The 22850-nt window shown below is 39.6% G+C and overlaps 1 protein-coding gene across 3 annotated transcripts in view; it reads left to right on the top strand.

The window, feature by feature from the left end:
* Positions 1–22850, top strand: part of CD53 (CD53 molecule) — a 39407-nt gene that overhangs the window by 4164 nt on the left and 12393 nt on the right. For 2 of the 3 annotated variants that reach the window (XM_010830862.1, XM_010830860.1), the window contains exons 2-5: positions 13180–13260; positions 14373–14561; positions 16009–16083; positions 16674–16769. In XM_010830862.1, the coding sequence (XP_010829164.1) occupies positions 13198–13260; positions 14373–14561; positions 16009–16083; positions 16674–16769 (423 nt within the window). In that variant the 5' untranslated portion in view covers positions 13180–13197. The remainder of the gene's footprint in view (positions 1–13179; positions 13261–14372; positions 14562–16008; positions 16084–16673; positions 16770–22850) is intronic. The other variant, XM_010830861.1, reaches the window with a different exon arrangement.

Below are 22850 nucleotides of genomic sequence, written 5' to 3'. Positions count from 1 at the left end.
CCAATGCATGAAAGTGAAAAGTGCAAGTGAAGTCGCTCAGTCGTGTCCGACTCTTTGCGACCCCATGGACTGCAGCCTACCAGGCTCCTCCGTCCATGGGATTTTCCAGGCAAGAGTACTAGAGTGGGGTGCCATTGCCTTCTCCGAATCAATAGGCTAGCAAGTCAAATATTTAATTTGCCAAACTTTTTTGACATTTTATATTTCAGAACTTGATGGAGAAATAAAGGTGAGAAATGATTTTGATATTGTGTATGTTTTAAAATTTGCTCAGGCAAATTTGATCTCATAGTTTCATATTTATTCTATATCAGGAACAACCTATGGCTTATTCTTCTGAAATTAACTATTGTAGAATCTCAATATTTATACCATGAGGGGCTTAAATTATAATGATTTCAAGATCAGAATTCCTTAGGTATTTACTTACATTCAATTTTTTTCACTTTTTATTTTGACAAAAATTTGTACTTACAGAAAGGTTACAAAAACAATACCCAAAATTTCTGAACCCCCTTCATTCAGATTTCTCAAATATTAACATTTTATCACATTTGCTTTATGTTTTCCCAGTTTTCTCATTTGAGAGCTATTGCTGACATGGTATCTTTCCCCCTTAAGTGTTTAGGGTGTATAAAAACAAAATCCTTTTCTTATATATCCACTTTACAATGATCAAAATCAGGATTTTAACACTGATATAATGCTATTACCACTCCATAGATTTTATTAGATTCTCCCAATTGCCCCACTAATACTCTTTCTTTCTTTCTTTTTATTTTTTCCTGTTGGAGTTCAATTGTTTTACAATGATGCGTTAGCTTCTGCTGTACAATGAAGTGAATCACCTATATGTATACATTTATCCTCTCCCTTTTGGCCCACTAATATTCTATATTGTTGTTGTTTGGTTGCTAAGTTGTGTCCAACTCTTTATGAGAGTTGCAGCCTTAAGCTGCAGCACACCAGGCTTCCCTGTCCTTCACTATCTCCCAGAGTTTGCTCAAACTCATGTCCATTGAGCTGGTGATGCCATCCAAATATTTTATCCTCTGTCGCCCTCTTCTCCTCCTTCTCTCAATCTTTCCCAGCATCAGGGTCTTTTCCAATGAAAATACATCATAGTTATGGCCAAAAGATGTTGATCAAGGTATCGGAGCTTCAGCTTCAGCATCAGTCCTTCCAGTGAATATTGAGGGTTGATTTCCTTTAAGATTGACTGGTTCAATCTCCTTGCAGTCCAAAGGACTCTCCAGCATTTTCTCCAGCAATGCAATTTGAAAGCATCAGTTCTTCTGTGCTCAATCTTCTTTATGATCCAACTCTCACATCTGTACATGACTATTAGAAAAATCATAGCTTTGACTATATGGAACTTTGTTGACAAAGTGGTATCTCTGCTTCTTAATATGCTGTCTAGGTTTGTCACAGCTTTCCTTCCAAGGAGCAAGAGTCTTTTAATTTCATGGCTGCAATCACCATCCACAGTGATTTTGGAGTCTAAGAAAAAAATCTGTAACTGCTTCCACTTTTTCTCCATCTGTTTGCCATTAAGTGATGGGGCTGGATACCATGATCTTGCTTTTTTGAATGTTGAGTTTTAAGCTAGATTTTTTGCTCTCCTTGCACATTCATAAAGAAGCTCTTTAGTTCCTCTTTGATTTCTGCCATAAGGGTGGTGTCATCTGCGTATCTGAGGTTATTGATATTTTTCCCGGCAATCTTGATTCCAGCATGTGCTTCATCCAGCTTGGCATTTCACATGATTTACTCTGCACATAAGTTAAATAAGTAGGGTGACAATACACAGCCTTGACGTACTCCTTTCCCAATTTGGAACCAGTCTATTGTTCCATGTCCTGTTCTAACTCTTGCTTCTTGAGCTGCTTACAGATTTCTCAGGAGACAGGTCAGGTGGTCTTTAAGAATTTTCCACAGTTGGTTGTGATCCATACAGTCAAAGGCTTTAGCATAGGCAGGGAAGCAGAAGTAGATGCTTTTCTGGAATTCCCTTGCTTTCTCTATGATCCGATAACTGTTAGCAATTTGATCTCTTGTTCCTCTGCCTTTTCTAAATCCAGCTTATACATCTGGAAATTCTTGGTTCATGTACTGCTGAAGCTTAACTTGAAGAATTTTGAGCATTATCTTGCTAGCACATGAAATGAGTGCAATTGTGCAGTAGTTTGAACATTCTGTGGCATTGCTGTTCTTGGCTATTAGAATCTCTGACCATATATTGCTTTTAAGTGTTGTCTCTGTAATTTTCTCCTATCTGGAATGGTTCCTGAGTCTTTCTTTGTTTCATGACATTGATATTCTTAAAGACCGCTGCTGCTAAGTCACTTCAGTCGTGTCCGACTCTGTGTGACCCCATAGACGGCAGCCCACCAGGCTCCCACGTCCCTGGGATTCTCCAGGCAAGAACACGGGAGTGGGTTGCCATTTCCTTCTCTAATGCAGGAAAGTGAAAAGTCAAAGTGAAATCGCTCAGTCATGTCCGATTCTTAGCGACCCCATGGACTGCAGCCTACCAGGCTCCTCTGTCCATGGGATTTTCCAGGCAAGAGTAAAGACTACTGGCAAATATTTTCTAGATTGTCTCTCTATTTTGGTTTGTCTGATGTTTCCTCATGACTAGATTCAGGCTATTCCAACTTTTAACAAGAATACTTATAAAAATAGCTTTCATTATTTCACAGAGAGTCCTGCCCACTGTGGACATAGCTTGCTGAACACACCATGGACAAGTCTCTAGGACAGGGACCTTCTGCATCAAAATTCTACATATTTTATGCTAAGGAAAGAGAATTACTAGTCCATTGACTCTGGAGAAGTTGTAGCTGTTTTATGTAACTGTTCCAGTTTTGAGAGCCACCTTGTTATATAGGTCCTGTCTCAGCTCAGCCACTAGGATCATCTGTGGTTTTTCTGTTGAGTGATGACCTTGCTAAGCTCCCAAATGGAGGAAAATGAGACCCCAGGATCATCTGGATTTGTGTTCCTCATTTGTTTCTCTTCTCTTTGCTTCTTCCTTCTTTCTCTCTTTTATAAATCACTGATTCCTCTCCCTGGAGAGCAGCCTTGAAAGGAAATTTTCACCAGAACACGATTTAAGGAAAGAATAAACTGACAGACACATTCTTTTGATGAAGTGATGTAGACATGAGAAGAAATTAATGTATAAAGTTGATGGTTTTATTTGATTTTAGTAACACCCCTCCACCCATAACTGCTTATTACTCCATAAATAGACATACTTGCAAACCCACATCCTACCTCAGTCACTGTTCACAGGGGTTTGAACTGTGAAAAATGAAAAGAGTCCTCCTGGAGGTTCATCACATTGCAGGGAGGGAGTTGAATGATGAAGTGGGAGATGAGTACCCAGGTCGTGGGACAATGGAAGGAACGTAGGCTTGGGAGGATGAAAGACCTTGGCCTATGCCCTGTCTTTGTTGATTATTAGCTGGGTGATCTTATGCTGGTTACGTAGGCTGTCTGAGCCTTGGACTTCCTGTTTGAAAAGTGGTGCTAAATTTATAGATAAAATTTATTTATGAAGAGCTTGGCCTTTTGCAGAGTTTGATGAACTATATCATTTATCTAAATTTATTTTGTCATGAGGGCCATAATTTGGGAGCACTTATAGAGAACAGATTTCTTCTCTTATATAGAAAAAAAAACTTGTGTTAGTTATGGCCCCAGTGATGAATCAAAGACCTCTACAGACTCTGTATAGGAATAAATGGGAAACCGATAACTACTTGCTGGATACCATGTTCTTCTATGTAAATTGTCAAATAGATCTGTATATGAAAAAAATGTCTGGGAAGATGTTCACCAAAAATGTTAAAGGTGGTTATCTCTGGGATGTGGGGTTGCAGAGATTTTATTTCCTTTTTTGTATTCTCTATATTGTTTGAATTTTTTTAACAAGAGCACACAAAACTTAAAGATATTACAAAAAATGAAATGGGCAAAGGATTACTAAAAGGACTTCTGGCACCTAATGTATTTTATTCCTCAAGATCTAGCAGAATATACAATGGAGAAAAGACAATCTCTTTAACAAGTGGTGCTGGGAAAACTGGTCAACCACTTGTAAAAGAATGAAACTAGAACACTTTCTAACACCACACACAAAAATAAACTCAAAATGGATTAAATATCTAAATGTAACACCAAAAACTATTAAACTCCTAGAGGAGAACATAGGCAAAACACTCTCTGACATAAATCACAGCAGAATCCTTTATGACCCACCTCCCAGAATATTGGAAATAAAAGCAAAAATAAACAAATGGGACCTAATTAAAATTAAAAGCTTCTGCACAACAAAGGAAACTCTAAGCAAGGTGAAAAGACAGCCTTCAGAATGGGAGAAAATAATAGCAAATGAAGCAACGGACAAAGAATTAATCTCAAAAATATGCAAGCAACTCCTGCAGTTGAATTCCAGAAAAATAAACAACCCAATCAAAAAGTGGGCCAAAGAACTAAACAGACATTTCTCCAAAGAATACATACAGATGGCTAACAAACACATGAAAAGATGCTCAACATCACTCGTTATCAGAGAGATGCAAATCAAAATCACAATGAGGTACCATTTCACACCAGTCAGAATGGCTGCGATCCAAAAGTCTACAAACAATAAATGCTGGAGAGGGTGTAGAGAAAAGGGAACCCTCTCACACTGTTGGTGGGAATGCAAACTAGGACAGTCACTATGGAGAACAGTGTGGAGATTCCTTTAAAAACTAGAAATAGAACTGCCATACAACCCAGAAATCCCACTGCTGGGCACACACACTGAGGAAACCAGAATTGAAAGAGATATGTGTACCTAAATGTTCATTGCAGCACTGTTTATAATAGCCAGGGCATGGAAGCAACCTAGATGTCCATCAGCAGATGAATGGATAAGAAATCTGTGGTACATATCCACAATGGAATATTACTCAGCCATTAAAAAGAATACATTTGAATCAGTTCTAATGAGGTGGATGAAACTGGAGCCTATTATACAGAGTGAAGTAAGCCAGAAAGAAAAACACCAATACAATATACTAACACATATATATGGAATTTAGGAAGAAGGTAACGATAACCCTGTATGTGGGACAGCAAAAGAGACACAGACGTATTGAACAGCCTTTTGGACTCTGTGGGAGAGGGCGAGGGTGGGATGATATGGGAGAATGGCATTGAAACATATAAAATATCAAATGTGAAATGATCACCAGTCCAGGTTTGATGCATGATACAGGATGCTTTGGACTGGTGCACTGGGATGACCCAGAGGGATGGTATGGGGAGGGAGGTGGGAGGGGGTTCAGTACGGGGAACACATGTATACTCATGGTGGATTCACGTCAATGTATGTCAAAACCAATACAATATTGTAAAGTAAAATTAATTAATTAATTAATTTTTTAAAAAATTAAAATTAAAAAAAAAAGATCTAGCAGAAATTTCAGAGTCACCCTTAAGAATGGACTGTTAGGGAAGTTCTAGATTTGATCTTTCGGTTTTCACTGAACCCGGAAGTCTGATACTGAGCCACCCAGGAAATATTATGTCCTGTAGCTAATAAGGTATGAATTATTGTATCACCACTTTAAAGAAGAAGAAATTGGGAAAGTCAGAGAGGTTAAGGAAATTGCCCAGGGCCATACTTCTGGTAAGCACAAATGTTAGAATTCAAAACTAAACCTACCCAAGTCCAGTACTAGAGTTTGCCAAACTGTTCCATGGAATGCAATATTCTCTGAGCTATGAAATACTATGAGCTGTTAATAAGTAATCTGTAATACATGAATAGGTTTGTAGTTATATAAGTAGACGTTTCTCTTAGAGACTCACAATGTACATTAGTATATAACAGTTTTCTCAGAAGTTGATCAGAAAAAAAAAAAAAACTTCATTGTTTATGTTTTATTTTATTTTATCTCACTTCTGAAACAATTAACCATAGATTCCTCTCACTCCCTATGGTTTTGCTTGTTTTTGTTTTAGGAATACTTACTAACATCTCATAAATATAGTAGTCTAACACCAAAGCTGTTTTGGGTGTATCCAAAGTTCTGATTGAGCTTGAATCAGATAAGGCTGGAGAGCAAGAAGTGATACTTTCTTGGGACTCCTGTCTGACCTTAGCCACTTCTAGGCTTGATTAGATTCAAGACTATATTCGATGACCCATAAGTATGGGTCAGAGAAAAAGAGATTGAACTAGAAATTAATGGGACAGTTTATCAGCCCAAGAGCTCTTTTCTTGGAGAAAACTAAAGGGTGAACTTCCTTTCTGGCCTCCACAGTGGGGTGTGGGAGGTACCACACCTAACGGCAGTTCAGTCACAGAGGTTTCCTGGAAGCTGACGTCAGGGATTTTTTTCACAGGACCACATGAGTCACAGATTTTGACTGCAGAAGGGTGTCAGTTTTTCCAGTGGGGTTGGCAGGGGTGGTAACTCCATAACTGACTAGCCACAGTGAAAAAAGGAAAGAGGGAAGAGGTGGCACTCTCTCTGTGAAAACTGGGATCATCATTGAATACAGTAAAAGTATTAAAAATCTTCACAAAATGGGCAGTTGTTCTCCTTTAATTCAGTGCAAGACTACGTGGAAAATCAGGGAAGGAGAAAGAGATTCTCTTTCCTGTCTGTGAAGGGAAGGATCAGTGGGGACATCCCCCGGTTTGTGGGCACCTCATTAGTGGGTGCTCTGTGGACAATTAGATTACAGGGCCTGAAGCAGTTGTCACAGGCTCTGAGGATATTGGACATGAGGTGACTCTAGGAGGCACCTGGCCCAATCTCCTTCTGGGTCAGTTATTTTCTCACGTCCAGAAGATTAGTTTAGTGGCACAGTAAATCTCAAGTCCAAAGCTCCTCACTCTATAGTGTCATGCTCATTCCACTCCATCAGATTATTCAGAATTAACGAGCAAAGTTCCAGTCATTTGTTCTTTCAACAATCTCACTTTTTTAGTGTAATCAGTTACTGTGTTAAGACTCAAGGATTCAAGGATGAATAAACTACCTCCTACCCTCAAGGAGCTGACATTCTAGTCACCCGAGTCTTGGAATGATGAGTAACTAATCAAATTATGGGGTCAGAGGAAAATAAAGGGGCAAATTCCAGGAAAGTGCCACTGAACAATTGAAAGAAAGGAAGCACGGAGAAAAGTATCCAACATTACTTGCTAGATTTTAAAGTATAAGCCTCGGAATGTTAGTATGAATTTGGAGAGATGGAGAGGAGAAAATTAAGAAGGGCCTTTTGACATGCATATACACATAGAGGATGTGTGTGTATCCTGGATGGCATCACTGACTCAATGGACTTGAGTCTGAGTGAACTCCAGGAGTTGGTGATGGACAGGGAGGCCTGGCGTGCTGCGATTCATGGGGTCGCGAAGAGTCGGACACGACTGAGTGACTGAACTGAACTGAACTGAATACACACATAAAACCATGACTACAAACATTGTAAAGCAAATATATTTCAATTAAAAAAAACCCAAACAGATAGAGAAAAATGAAGTTGTAAGTTTTCCTCAAAATTAAAAAAAAAGACCATCACTACAATCAAAGTAACAAATAAGTTCACCACTCACAAAAGATTGTGCATGGTCTTTTGTGATCTCGCCTCTTGTTCTTCCCTGCTCTATTTACCCCCACTCTCACACTCCTCTACCCTAGGGAATCACTCATTTGCTTTCTGCTCTTATACTTTTCATTTTCTAAAATTTTATATAGTCTAACCACACATTAGGTACTCCTTTTTGGCTAACTTCTTTCACTCACCTTAATCATTTGGAGATTCACCTACATTCTAACATGTAGCAACAGTTCCTTCTTTTTATTCCCAAGAAGTATACCATTATATAGTTTTACCACCATTTATTCATCCATTCACCTATTGTTAGAGCTTTAGGCTATAGATTAGCTTCCTGGACCTGATTCCAATATATATGTGGGTGGCAGCTTTTCCAAACCAGCAAGCAATTCTTGGATACCAGCAGAGTGTCCAGTAATTCAACTCAATTCTAACAATGTCTACCCAGAAATAGAATCAGATTCCACAAGCAAAGGGCTCAGTCTCACAAGGCTGCTGTCCATTTAAAATACCAGCCCCAAGTCCAAGTGTTACCCAAGCTTCTGACCCACCTACTTCCTATAAGTCAGAGGTTCCCATAACCCCATCCTTGGGTGCAACTTATTTACCAAAAAAGCTCACAGAACTCAGGAGAATCCATTTACTCACTAGACTACTGCTTTAATACAAACAATATGTAATGTCAGATGAAGAGATACATAGGATGAAGTCCTAACAAAAGGTCTTTCTGTCTGTATGAAGCTTGGAACCAGAATGATAGCACATAAAAATGTTCTGGTTCTCTCCCAAGTGGAAGCTTTCTGAACTCCTCCTTTCTTTTTTTTTTTTTTTGTGGAGGCATGATTGACTAATTCACTTGGTGATTGATTCAACCTCTATTCCCCTCTCCCCTCCTTGAAAGTCAAGGAATGAGACCAAGTTTCGATCCTCTATTCACAGTTGGTTCTCCTGGCAACTAGGCTCTATCCTTTGGTGCTTTGCAAAGTTCACCTTCATAAAAGATACATGCCCCTCAATGATCTTAGCAGTACCATTTAGGATAGTCAGGACATGGAAGCAACCTAAATGTCCATCAACAGACGAATGGATAAAGAAGATATGGCACATGGATACAATGTAATATTACTCAGCCACAAAAAGAATGAAATAATGCCATTTGTGGCAACTTGAATGGACCTCAGTTCAGTTCAGTCACTCAGTCATGCCCGACTCTTTGCGACCCCATGGACTACAGCATGCTAGGCTTCGATGTCCATCACTATACACAAAACTATATGTCAATAAAACTCCTGGAGCTTGCTCAAACTCATGTCCGTCTCCAACCCTATCATCCTCTGTTGCCCTCCTTCTCCTCCCACCTTTAATCTTTCCCAGCATCAGGGTCTCTTCCAATGAGTCAGTTCTTTGCATCAGGTGGCCAAAGTATTGGAGTTTCAGCTTTAGCATCAGTCTTTCCAATGAATATTCACTACTGATTTCCTTGAGGATGGACTGGTTTGATTTCCATGCAGTCCAAGGGACTCTCAAGAGTCTTTTCCAACACCACAGTTCAAAAGCATCAATTCTGCAGTGCTCCACTTTCTTTATAGTCCAATTCTCACATCCATACATGACTACTGGAAAAACCATAGCTTTGACTAGACAGACCTTTGTTGTTAAAGTCTCTGCTTTTTAATATGCTCATAGCTTCATATGGTCATAGCTTTTCTTCCAAGGAGCAAGCATCTTTTAATTTCATGGCTGCAGTCACCATATGCAGTGATTTTGGAGCTCAAGAAAATAAAGTCTGTCACTATTTCCATTGTTTCCCCATCTATTTGCCATGAAGTGATAGGACCGGATGCCATGATCTTAGTTTTCTGAATGTTGAGCTTTAAGCCAACTTTTTTCACTCTCCTCCTTCACTTTCATCAATAGGCTCTTTAGTTCTTTTTTGCTTTCTGCCATATGGACAGTGTCATCTGCATATCTGAGGTTATTGATACTTCTCCCAGCAATCTTGATTCTAGCTTGTGCTTCATTCAGCCTGGCATTTTGCATGATATACTCTGCATATAAGTTAAATAAGCAGGGTGACGATATACAGCCTTGATGTACTCCTTTCTCTATTTGGAACCAGTCTGTTGTTCCATGTCCAGTTCTAACTGTTGCTTTTTGACCTGCATATAGATTTCTCAGGAGGCAGGTAAGGTGGTCTGGTATTCTTATCTCTTTCAGAATTTTCCACAGTTTGTTGTGATCCATACAATCAAAGGCTTTGGTGAAGTCAATAAAGCAAAAGTAGATGTTTTTTCTGGAGCTCTCTTGCTTTTTCAATGATTCAACAGATGTTAGCAATTTGCTCTCTGGTTCCTCTGCCTTTTCTAAATCCAGCCTGAATGTCTGGAATTTCACAGTTCACATACTGTTGAAGCCTGGCTTGGAGAATTTTGAGCATTACTTTGCTAGCATGTGAGATGCGTGCAATTGTGTTGTAGTTTGAACATCCTTTGGAAAGTATGTTTTCTCTGTCTATGAATCTGTTCTCCTTTGTAAATAAGTTAGTTTATGTCATTTTTTTTTATATTTCATGTAAGAGTGATATCTATGTTATTTGTCTTTGTCTTACTTACTTCACTTAATATGATACAGTCAGGGAAAGGAGAGAGATAATTAGTAGTTTGGGATTAACATATATACACTACTATATATAGAATAGGTAAACAACAAGAACTTACTATTAGCATAGGAAACTCTACTCAATATCTTATAATAATGGAAAAGAAACTGAAAAAAATATATATATATCATAACTGAATCAGTTTGCTGTACATGTAAAACCAAAACAATGTTGTAAATTAACTATATGTCAATAAAAAATAAGTCACCTTCATTAGCATTAACCCAGTTGTGGCGGTAAGGGCTTGTTATGAATAACAAGATACCTTTATGGTTCTGAATTATTTTCAGGAGTTGAGGATGAGAGACCAAATACTATATATCAAAAAATGTTCTGATTGTTCTTATTGCTCAGTGTATTCCCAAGAGTTTTGGGAGCTGTGAGCCAGGAACTATGGATGAAGATCAAATGTTTCTGAGAAATATATTTTAGTCATCATAATATGTTTCTTATAAGCCACAATATCACAGGTTGTTTCCAGTGTGTGGCTATCAAATCCCAAAGAACAGCACTAAATGCTATGGAAATTCAAAGATTTTCAGCTGTATTGATAAAGGAGGTAACATTTCAGTGGACACATTCAAATGAGTGTAGTCCTTTTGGGCAGCTAACCCTTGATTATGAGGCCTGGAAAACACTCAAATTCATGTTAATAAGCATGGATTCCATTTACCGAGTACTGGTTGTATATCAGTCTCTGTGATAAGATGATTTAATATTCACTTCTACCCTGTGAGGTATGAGTATTATCCCATTTTACATAGGAATAAATTGTGACTAGAAATGTTAAGCAAGTTTCCAAATCTCACATACTTGTTTGGTGGTATATGTGAGAGCTGAAATCAAATTTGACTTCAAAGTTTGTGTAGTAAATCATCACACCTCTTTAAAATTAATTTTTATTGTAATATAGTTACTTTAAAATGTTGTATTAGTTTCTACTGTACAGCAAGATGAATGAGCTATACCTGTATATATATATATATATACATATATATATATGTATATATATATAGCTTCTCTTTTTTGGATTTCCTTCCCATTTAGGTCACCACAAGGCTCTGAGTAGAGTTATCCAAGTATACAGTAGGCTCTCATTAGTTGTCTATTTTATACATAGTATTAATAGTGTATACATATTAAAAATAAATTTTAAAAAAGCAAAAAAATAGTGTTCATATGTCAGTCCCAATCTCCCAATTCATCCCACCCTCACCTTTCCCCTCTTGGTCCCCATATGTTTGCCCCCTACATCTGTGTCTCTGTTTCTGCTTTGCAAATAAGATCATCTATACCATTTTTCTAGATTCCACATATATGCATTAATATACGATATTTGTTTTTCTGACTTACTTCATTCTGTTTGACAGTCTCTAGGTCCATCCACGTCTCTACAAGTGACCTGGTTTTATTCTTTTTTGTGGCTGAGTAATATTCTGTTGTATATATGTACTACAACTTTTTTATTCATTCCTCTGTTGATGGACATTTAGGTTGCTACCATATTCTGACTATTGTAATACTACAGCAGTGAACATTGGGGTGCATGTGTCTTTTGGGATTATGATTTTTTCTGGGTATATGCCAGTAGCGGGATTGCTGGGTTATATGACAATTCTATTTTAGTTTTTAAAGGAATCTCCGTACTCCCTAACACCACACACAAAAATAAGTGCAAAATAGATTAAAGGCCTGAATATAAGAAAAAAAGTGAAAGTTGCTCAGTCTTGTCCAACTCTTTGCGACCCCATGGACTGTAGTCCATGAAACTCTCCAGGCCAGAATACTGGAGTGGGTAGCCTTTCCCTTCTCCAGGGGATCTTCCCAACCCAGGGATCAAACCCAGGTATCCTGCATTGCAGGCTGATTCTTTACCAGCTGAGCCCCAAGGGAAGCCCTGAATGTGAGACCAGATAATATAAAACCCTTAGGCTTATTTATAGCCTAAATGAACTATCCCTTAAGATCATCTCATTTCTGGGCATCTTGATACTGCAAGGACAGTATAATGGATTATAAAAGCAATCCATGAACTAGAAAAGGCATAGTTATATTGGGAGAAAAACAACAAATTGACATTCTGCTTTATGTATCAGTCTTATGTGCAGTTTTAAAATATGAGTCCTTCTATATAACCTCATTAATTCTGAAAGAAATTTAAAAATTGTGTATCTGGATCTCTAGAATTGAGGACCAGACTTTGAATATTGATGTCCTCTACTGAAAAATTAAATTCTATTTTTAAAAAATTCAAGCTCTCATTGCTAATCTCTTTTCATTTCTTCACTGGATATTTGTTGGTCAGTTTTATCTCTGCTGTAAGACTGACATTCTCTGGAAGATAGTTATTGCTTAGTAATGGTTATATCTCCCACAGCACCTAGAACAGAAAACATCATATATGTTTCTTTGGTAAAAGAATGACTGAGGCATAGGTATGCTCCCTCCACTTTCATGTAGAGAAGTTCGTAGACCAAATGTAGAGTGTATATGCATCTCAGGGTATTTAAGAAACTGGTGGATCAAGTCACTGACCTCCCCAGATGATTGACCAGATTATCCCTTATCCCCCAGATGCCTGCTTTGTGTCACTGTAATTCACCCTCCTCTAAGAATGGCTTTACTATGTACTTCTAGAGTGCTTAATTAAATGTTAAGCACTCTGGCTTGCTGAACTGAAGCAAAAGTGAATGTCCAAGATGAGCTAATTGGTACCTCGATTCAGAGACTAAAAGAGCAAGAAGTTTGGGGAAACTTTTCAGAGAAGATTCACAGCTAAAACTCACAGTGATGCTGGAGACCCTTGAACCCTGAACATTTGTGTCCTCTGATCTCTGGTGCCACTTTGCAGAGTCAGGTCACTCACGTCCTCTCTTCTTCCTTCTACTTTTTAGGGCAAGAATATCTCAAGCATGGGCATGAGTAGCTTGAAATTGCTGAAGTTTGTCCTGTTTTTCTTCAATTTGATCTTTTGGGTAAGTGTGTCTTTTCTGAGCATGATTAAGCTCACCTCTTCCTAGCTACACTCTACTTCTCTCTCCTCTCCTGAAGAGCCTGATGTGGAGTGCAATTCATGCATGCAAAGGTCATGTGCAGTACACCCAGCCTAAGAAGAAGGGAATGATAATTTTCTCCCCTATTCCCATCCTGCTGTAAGAAAAGCCTGCAAAATTGAAAGACACCAGTGTGATTGGTGAAGCTGTTTCTCTGGGAGCTTTAGGCTATTTTGCTCACTGCTGACATCTATGGGTGAGAAACCTAAGATTCTACACTCCCTGTACTGAATGCCCCTTTTTTTCTTGCTCCCCAGACCCCAACCCTGAATCCTTGGAAAAAATAGCTGATCAAAAAGGAAGTCCCCTTTTCTGGGGAGGTTTCACTATATTAAGGCTTCCCTGGTGATGCAGACAGTAAAGAATCTGCCTGCAATGCAGGAGACCAGGGTTCAATCCTTGTGTGGTGAAGATCCTCTGGAGAAGGGAATGACAACCCACTCCAGTATTCTTGTCTGGAGAATTCTGTGGATAGATAGAGGAGCCTGGGGGAGGTCGGGGGGGGAGCAGTGTATAATCCATGGGGTCACAGAAAGCTGGACAGGACTGAGAGGCTAACACTTTCACTGTATCAAATTTAGCAATTGAATTTCAGACATAGGTTGAGTTGTAACTCATGTTTCTATGAGAAGATTCTTAAAAGTTTGGCTTCTCTAATCTTCTGCCAAGAAAGATGAACTTCTCAACCGGTGTATTCCCTTTACAAAGGGAAGACCACATATAAGCAGTTGAGCCAGTAAGGAGTAGGTATCTGAATCATGAAGATCTAGAAAAAGAAGTAGGAATCTGAATCATGAAAATACTGTGTTATCCATAGGAATGACCTTTTAGATATCTGATATGAATAGGATGAGGTATGCGTGGGACATCACAGGAGATGATACCTATTTTTTAGGCACTTGGAGAAATCTGGGTGAAGAGTTTGTTGGCTAGGGCCAATGGGGAAAAATGATTCTAATGTCAAGTAAGGGGGTATGAGGAGATATTTAAGAACCACCTTGCATTTCAGAATGTTATGTGATTCTTCTTTTCAGTTCTGTGGCTGCTGCATTTTGGGCCTTGGGATCTACCTCCTGATCCACAGCAAGTTTGGAGTACTCTTCCATAACCTCCCTTCTCTCACGCTGGGCAATGTGCTTGTCATTGTGGGTTCCGTCATCATGGTGGTTGCCTTCCTGGGCTGCATGGGATCCATCAAGGAGAATAAGTGCCTGCTTATGTCGGTGAGTGACTCTCACAGCTGATGCGCCTAAGTGGGGGAGGTGGGCATGATGCCTTAAACCACAGGCAAGACGTTTTCTGGTAGCTCATCTATTAGTGCAAAAAAATTGTTGGAACATGAGGTTGGCTCCTCAGCTCAGTCCAGTGTGTCTAGGCCCATAGTATTTTGTTTCTGAGAGGGATAAATAAGAGAAGATACCACTGTCCTCCTTAGTATCCATTTTACACTGTTAATGATGACCCTTATCAGTATAATTTGCATTCATAGCTTTTTATTTATTCTTTATATATGGTTGAAATCAAGCATCATCCATCTACCTAAATCTTCCTCACATTAGTATATATTCCCAGGATCTGACTCAGAGTCACTCACTGGTGGAAAATCTAGTCTCTAGATTCTTCTGAGTACTGTGACCCTCCTAAGATGGCAGAGGATATGTATGTGTCTCAGATCTATACTAGCTACACCACAGTGTGAGTGGCCCAGCTGGGTGAGAGCCTAGGCTGAGGCCATCGGGGTCTAATGTGAGATGATACTAGAGCTTTTCACTTTCTCCCTGTTGGCTAACTAGCCTCGGGAGCACCTTTAGACTTAGGCTTTGCCTATAAGCTCTATGAAAGAAGAGTTTCTCATTTCTCTGGTGTGCCCACACAGAGCTCGATAATAAAGCACCACTCTATCCATAAATACAGGTTCCCAATCACTTTTCTTCTTCCTCAAGTCATGTGGTTAATCTTCTTTCCTTTATGTGTTAAACTGAAGCCAAAAGATAGAATAAGAAAGTCCATGTTCTCAGATAGTTCCCAGACTATTAGCAAAAGATGGAAGATAATAGACGTGGGAAAAAGGTTTTAAATAATCAAAGTTTGTTTTGGGGTAAAACAACGAAAGAAAATGAAAAAGTGAAAATGTGTTTGCTGTTAAGTGTGATTAGCACAAACATCTAAAATTGGAGATGAATATGAGTGAAGATCATGATTGGAGCACCTCTTCTCCCTGTCTGTACAGGGCTCCTCTCAATCTCTATTATCACCTTCCTCCACCCCAAAATAGCCCTCTGCTTGCAGAAAGAACCAGGCCCCATGTGCAGAAGACACAGGATTTAGTTTACTAGTCTTTTGCTCAACTGTTTCAGTTAGCTAATGTCAAAACTGCTTCACTGATTCAACAAATGGTAATCCATATTCACTATGCACCTGGAACTCAGGAGATGCAATGGGAAGAAGAGAGAGAAGCTGGAAGACAGCTGATCTGCCCTCTAGAGTCTTGAAGTCTGGTTGTAGGAAAAGAACAGATATTCCTCACAAAACATGAAAAAGCCTATGAAAGCTCGAGTAGGTGGGAACTTCTGCCCATGTACAGAGATCTGCCTTTATGCTCCCAGGGTAGAGTGGGAGTGGGGGAGTAGCTGGGCTCAGTGCTGTGAGCATCTCTTTGCTTTGCCCCAGTTCTTTGTCCTGCTGCTGATTATCCTCCTTGCTGAGGTGACCTTGGCCATCCTGCTGTTTGTGTACGAACAGAAGGTAAGTTATAAAAAACACAATTCATTGTTGGATTGCTAAGAGTGGACAGGGGGTGTGGGGAGGAGAAGTTGGCACAAGTAAGTCCTATGATAGAGCTAGAGTCAAAGTGGAAGGATGAAGGAAAAAGAGATTGTAATTGGGGAGAAAAAAAATTATGAAGGTGATTGTATTTGAGTGGTGCTTTGAAGGATGAATGGGAAGAACAGTAAAAATCAAGTTTATCTTCCCCCTATTTACCTATTTACTTTTCTCCATCTATCTGGAAGTAAAGTCTCCAGTGCCTCAGTGTCTAAGTGTCTAAAGTGTCTCAGTGCCTAAGAGAACCCATGTTTGGTTTGCCCCTTTGCATCCTTTGTAAACCCAGGGTTTTGGAAGGTCAAGAAAATGCTGTATGTTTATTCCTTCATTGCCATCCCATCCTCAGCATTTCTTCCTATATATAAGCTCCCTCCCCTGACTTAGTTCTGAAGAGATCATTTGGAAGGGATGAGCAAATGGAACTATTTTATTAGCCTGCATTAGAAATTCCCTGTTCCTTGAACTCACCTGCTTTTTACAATGCCTCCTCTGCTGGAATGTGCCCCATACAGTTGAAAGAATACGTGGCTGAGGGTTTGACCGAGAGCATCCAGCGATACAACTCAGACAACAGCACCAAGGCAGCGTGGGACTCCATCCAGTCATTTGTGAGTACAAAATCCTCCTTAGCTCAGCCCAGATGTAATTTCCCAGCCTCAGTCCCTGGGCACTGGAAGGGTCTCTCTTTCATGAAAGCTTCAAAATCTAAGGTCCACAGCCTCTAAGTTCAGAATAATGCTTGGCTGTCAGAAACAGGAGAGCATGAGAATCAGCCTGGTTGGTACAAAGGTGTCTATTAATACATTCTCTCTTTTACCCTTTACCCACTCTGGCTCATTGTTTCAGCCCTAGTAAGATGTAAGAAAGACCCAAACATGTCATACTGGATTAGTTTATGTATTTTCCAATTTTTTTTCTGAAAACAGAAATTATTTAATATAGAAAATCTCTTTTGAATTCCTGAGTAGCCCAACACATTCTTTTTACCTAGCTCACCAGAACCCCATTTCTCATGCCCCTCCCCGCCACAAACATATATTTTAACTCAGCATTCCTTCCTTGGTGTGCTGGGGTCAGGGAGCCAGTCTGACAATGGCATAGTTTGTGTCTCAGACAATACCATTATGACCATTTGGAGCCACCTGTGGCCCTGCCATGCCTGCTTAGCATGGGGTAAAAGAAATAGCACAGGAATTAAAGTCCAGAGACCGGGATTGGGTGGCTTTGGGAAAGTCACTTAACTTTCTGGATCCCTATTCTTCTTTCTTTTAAAGATCCAGTTTATAAACCTTTTATTATAGAATTTCTAGGCTGATATAAGAGAAAAGCAAATAATAGTAAAATGAATCTGTGGGTACATATCACCCAGCTTCAACAGTTAACATTTTGGCAATATTGTTTTAGCTAATCCTCTGTGCATTTTTTGCTAGAACTTTTTAAAGCAAATAATAGATATATCATTTCAAAATTAAATATGAAGATAATAACTTTGTTTAAAAAAAAACAATTTGTGTGTGTGTGTGTGTGTGTTTAAGCTCTGAGAAACCATAAAGTGATGCAAAATCACCTAGGTGATTCCATATAGGGAAAGAGCAACTTTGACATTCTAGTCAAAGTAATCAAAATCAATTTTTTTCAAGAAGGTGAGAATTTGAAACTGTGTTGAAATGAGACAGAATATTTTGTTATCTTAAACTCACATTTCTCCTTGCATTTTAAAAATGTTTTCCCTTTTCTCTGGTTTAATAAAAGTTACATAGCATTTAAGTACTACACATTTAGCAAATGGAATTTAACAAACATATGTATATCCATTTTTAAAATAATATAATAACAAGTAAGCTCTTTACTGATCATTTTTGGTCAAAAGACAAATTTCCAATAGTGACTTAAGTTGTTGAAACCGTAAATAATGGTAAAGATTTAATTCTTACCTAATGAGATTAGTGGCTTAGTTAGCAGCTTTATTTGCATGCCTGTACACCCATGGCAGATTCATGTCAATGTATGGCAAAACCAATACAATATTGTAAGGTAATTAGCCTCCAATTAAAATAAATAAATAAAAAAAAAAACAATTTTTAAAGAGCAGTCTTGTTGTTGTTCAGTTGCTCAGTTGTGTCTGATTCTTTGCAACCCCATGGACTGCAGGATGCCAGGCCTCTCTGTCCTTCAACATCTCCTGGAGCCTGCTCAAACTCATGTCCATTGTCCAAGAGCAGTCTTAGGTTTACAACAAATCTGAAAGGGAGGTACAGAGATATCCCATATACTCCCACACGTGTATAGTCTCCCCCATTATCCACATCACTCACCAGAATGGTACTTTTTTAAAATAAAGGCTGAGCCTACATTGACACATAATTATCACCCAAGGTCCATAGTTTACATTAGGGTTCACTCTTGGTGTTACACATTCTATGCGTTTGAAAAAATTTATAATGACATATATGCATCATTATAATATCATGCAGAATAGCTTTGCCTTCCTGAAAACCCTCTGTGTTCCCTCCTCCTCCTCCCCTCATCCTTCACAGCCACTGATCTTGTTATTTTTCAATAGTTTTCCCTCTTTGAGAGTGTCATATAGTTGAAGTCATACTGTTCATAAGCTTTTCAAATTGGCTTCTTCCACTTAGTAATATGCATTTAAGATTCCTCCTTGTCTTTTCATGACTTGATAGCTCCATTCTTTTTAGTGTTAATATTCCATTGTCTGGATATACCACAGCTTACTTACTCATTCACTTATTGAAGGACATCTTAATAGTGTCCAAGTTTTGGCAATTAAGAATAAAGCTTCCATAATCATTAATGAGCAGCATTTTTGTTTGTGGACATAAGTTTTATACTTCTTTGCATAAATACCAGAGTGTGGTTGATGGATCATTTAGTAAAAGTATGCATAATTTGTAAGAAACCTCCAAATGGTCTTCTGAAGCATCTGTACCACTTCTCATTCCCACCAGCAATGTATGAAAGTTCCTGTCGCTCCACATCCTCACCAGTATTTAGCGTCAGTGTTCCAGATTTTGACCATCCTCATAAGTGTGTACTGGTAGCTCATTACCTTAATTTTCATTTCCTTGATGACATATGATGTAGATTTTCATATGTTTATTTTGCATTTCTATATCTTCTTTGGTGAGGTGTCTGTTAAGTTTGTTGGTTCATTTTTTAATCAGGTTAGTTGTTATCTTATTGCTCAGTTTTAAGAGGTTTGTCTCTCTCTTTTATATATAGATTTTTAGCTAACAGTCATTTATCAGATGTGTCTTTTGCAAATATTTTCTCCAAGTCTGTGGCTTGTCTTCTATTTCTCCAGATACTGTCTCTTGCAGAATAGAAGTTTTTAATTTTAGCCAAGTCCAACTTATCCATTATTTCTTTCATGAATCATACTTTTGGTGTGATTTCTAAAAAGATATCATCATAACCAAGGTCATGTAGGTTTTCTCCCTTATTATCTTCTAAGATTTTTGTAGTGTTGTATTTTACTCTTAGATCTATAATCTATTTTGAGTTAACTTTTGTGAGTGGTTTGGGTTCTCTGTCTCTGTTTGTTTATTTTTGTTTGTTCGTTTTTGTGTTTTTGTTTTTGGTATATGAATGTCTAATTTTTCCAGCACCATTTGTTGAGTTATCTTTTTTGCATTGTATTGCTTCTTTGTCAAAGATCAGTTGACTGTATTTACGCAGGCCTGCTTCTGGGCTCTCTATATCTATTTGTCTGTTCTTTCACCAATACCTGCTGCCCCACCCAGGCCCTGGGTCACCTTTGTATTCTAAGGTTTGAATCATTTCTTTGGTCATGGCCACCCCAGATCACTTGCTGCAGTGTGACATGGAATGAGTGGGGAAAGAGCATTTGCTCGACTCGGGTTGGGGCATGCCCACAGGTAGTTGCAAGCAACCTGGCACCCACTAAAGCAGACCTCTCTCCACCTTGCCTTAGAGGAAAGCCAGCATGCCTGTGCTCCTCATGGTGGAGTCCAGGTTTCTACAGCTCTCTTGTTAATTCAAACAGTCCGCCAATCAACAAAGGGACCTTGTCTCCCCAGTGTAGGACCCCAGGACTGGGGCTCCAGATTTGTGGCTCTCAACTTCTCACTCCCCAGAGTGGGTGGTGTCCCACCCATGTACACTCCTTTTTACTCTGAGTCCCCTCCCAGGGTCACAGGTCCTGACCTCCTGATTACATGTGTATCTTTCTTACAGCCTTAGTTGTACAGGAGTCCTTCTGCACTTTTTTAGTTAGTTTTCAGTGAGAATTGTTCCACATGTAGATGTAATTTTGATGTGTTTCTGAGGGGAGGTGAGGTATGCTAACTCCTGGATTTCTAGTTTAGCACTTATACCTACATTTTAGGGAAGGAAAATAAATGTTGGCCATTCCCACCATGACATACTACCACAGGCCTACCACCTGAACATAATAGCAAGAAGGTTATGGGAAACTTCCAGTAAAGGGGTATATATACCAGCCCAGAGGGAAAGAAATCTCAAGGTGCATCAACCTGTCCACTCATAGGGCAGAAAAGCCCACAGAGACTCCACATATTCAGATCTCTTGTTTGTGAACCAGAGAGGCACCTGCTCTGTAGGGAGCTTCTTCTTTTCCTGTCCATTTAGAATGCAATATCTTGTGAGTTACTTGACAGACAGTAGGGAAGCTGCCCACCCCCGCCACCTCCATGTGTCTATGATTTGCTTGGGTATGAAAGTTTGAAAGTGAAAGTCACTCAGTTGTGTCCAGCTCTTTGTGACCCCATGGCCCATGGCCCACCAGGCTCCTCTGTCCATGGGATTCTCCAGGCAAGAATACTGGAGTGGGTTGCCATTCTCTTCTCCAGGTGATCTTCCTAATCCAGAGATTGAACCCAGGTCTCCTGCATTGTAGGCAGACTCTTTGCCATCTGAGCCACTAGGGAAGCCCTTGTTTGGGTATGATTGCTCCTTTCTATATAGATGGGGGCTATGGACATCAAGACTCCATACTCACCTCTCATCTACCCTAAGCCATCCCAAATTTGACAAACCTTGGGAATCTGGAGATTATTTGATCTACTTCACAGCAGGGGAAAAACATACTATTTAGAGTCACTATAGTTAAACATAGAGGTTCCATAAACAGGAGTCACATAGCAAGGGGATTTTTGGTCACCAGCCCAAGCCACTGTATACATTTGGTGCAGATGAGTGGCTGAAGTTTTCACAGAATCCCCTTGGTACTGGAGATAGGCCACAGACCCAGAAGTAAGGATAGTTGTGGACCTCTGCGTATGTTTGGGCCACAGGAGAGGAACATATTTCCAGTAACTAGAGCCAAATAGTCCATGAGGCAAACACTGTGGGTGACAACAGAGATGTTTTAGGGGTAAAAGATAAGACAAAATCTCATTCATGAGTAGCATTGGAGAAAACTATCCCCAATTTTGGCTTTTTTCCCAGTGGGTGATACTGTCAGGGGAGTGTGTAATTTCCTTGGTTCTGTCTCATTGCAGCAAAGATTTGAAACAATGGACAAGTGTTACAGCTCTGTTACAGTTTAGTTTTATTTGGCAAGTGAAGGATAGTACATCCTTGAGGCATGAGGAGGGGCCAACCCAAAAAGGGAGGATCAATCCTGGCTCCTCTTTTTATATGTTTTGTCTCCTCCCCATGAACCTGCCGTAAGTAAACTGGGATAGCCAGGAAGGCTGTTTGTTTCACCTCAGGTTCTCATGCCAGTTCTCGGATTTTCTTTTGTTCCATTTTCTCAGGCTTCTTCCTTTCTTTGTCTTTTAGCTACTGCCATTTTGGACTCTTTTTTCCTATTCTAACTACCTAACAACACTACACAAATTGTCCTTTAATATCTCCAGGTTCAGTTCAGTTGCTCAGTTGTGTCCAACTCTTTGCGACCTCATGATCGCAGCACGCCAGGCCTCCCTGTCATCACCAACTTCCCGAGTTCACTCAGACTCATGTCCATCGAGTCAGTGATGCCATCCAGCCATCTCATCCTCTGTCGTCCCCTTCTCCTCCTGCCTCCAATCCCTCCCAGCATCAGAGTCTTTTCCAATGAGTCAAGTCTTCGCATCAGGTGGCCAAAGTATTGGAGTTTCAGCTTTAGCATTATTCCTTCCAAAGATATCCCACGGCTGATCTCCTTCAGAATGGACTGGTTGGATCTCCTTGCAGTCCAAGGGACTCTCAAGAGTCTTCTCCAACACCACAGTTCAAAAGCATCAATTCTTTGGCACTCAGCCTTCTTCACAGTCCAACTCTCACATCCATACATGACCAATGGAAAAACCATAGCCTTGACTAGACGGACCTTTGTTGGCAAAGTAATGTCTCTGCTTTTGAATATGCTATCTAGGTTGGTCATAACTTTCCTTCCAAGGAGTAAGCGCCTTTTAATTTCATGGCTGCAGTCACCATCTGCAGTGATTTTGGAGCCCAGAAAAATAAAGTCTGACACTGTTTACACTGTTTCCCCATCTATTTCCCACGAAGTGATGGGACCAGATGCCATGATCTTCGTTTTCTGAATGTTGAGTTTTAAGCCAACTTTTTCACTCTCCACTTTCACTTTCATCAAGAGGCTTTTGAGTTCCTCTTCACTTTCTGCCATAAGGGTGGTGTCATCTGCATATCTGAGGTTATTGATATTTCTCCCAGCAATCTTGATTCCAGCTTGTGTT

This window comes from Bison bison, unplaced genomic scaffold, assembly GCF_000754665.1.
Source record: "Bison bison bison isolate TAMUID 2011002044 unplaced genomic scaffold, Bison_UMD1.0 scf7180017864519, whole genome shotgun sequence".
NCBI lineage: Eukaryota > Metazoa > Chordata > Mammalia > Artiodactyla > Bovidae > Bison > Bison bison.
This window is presented reverse-complemented; position numbering and strand designations above follow the sequence as displayed.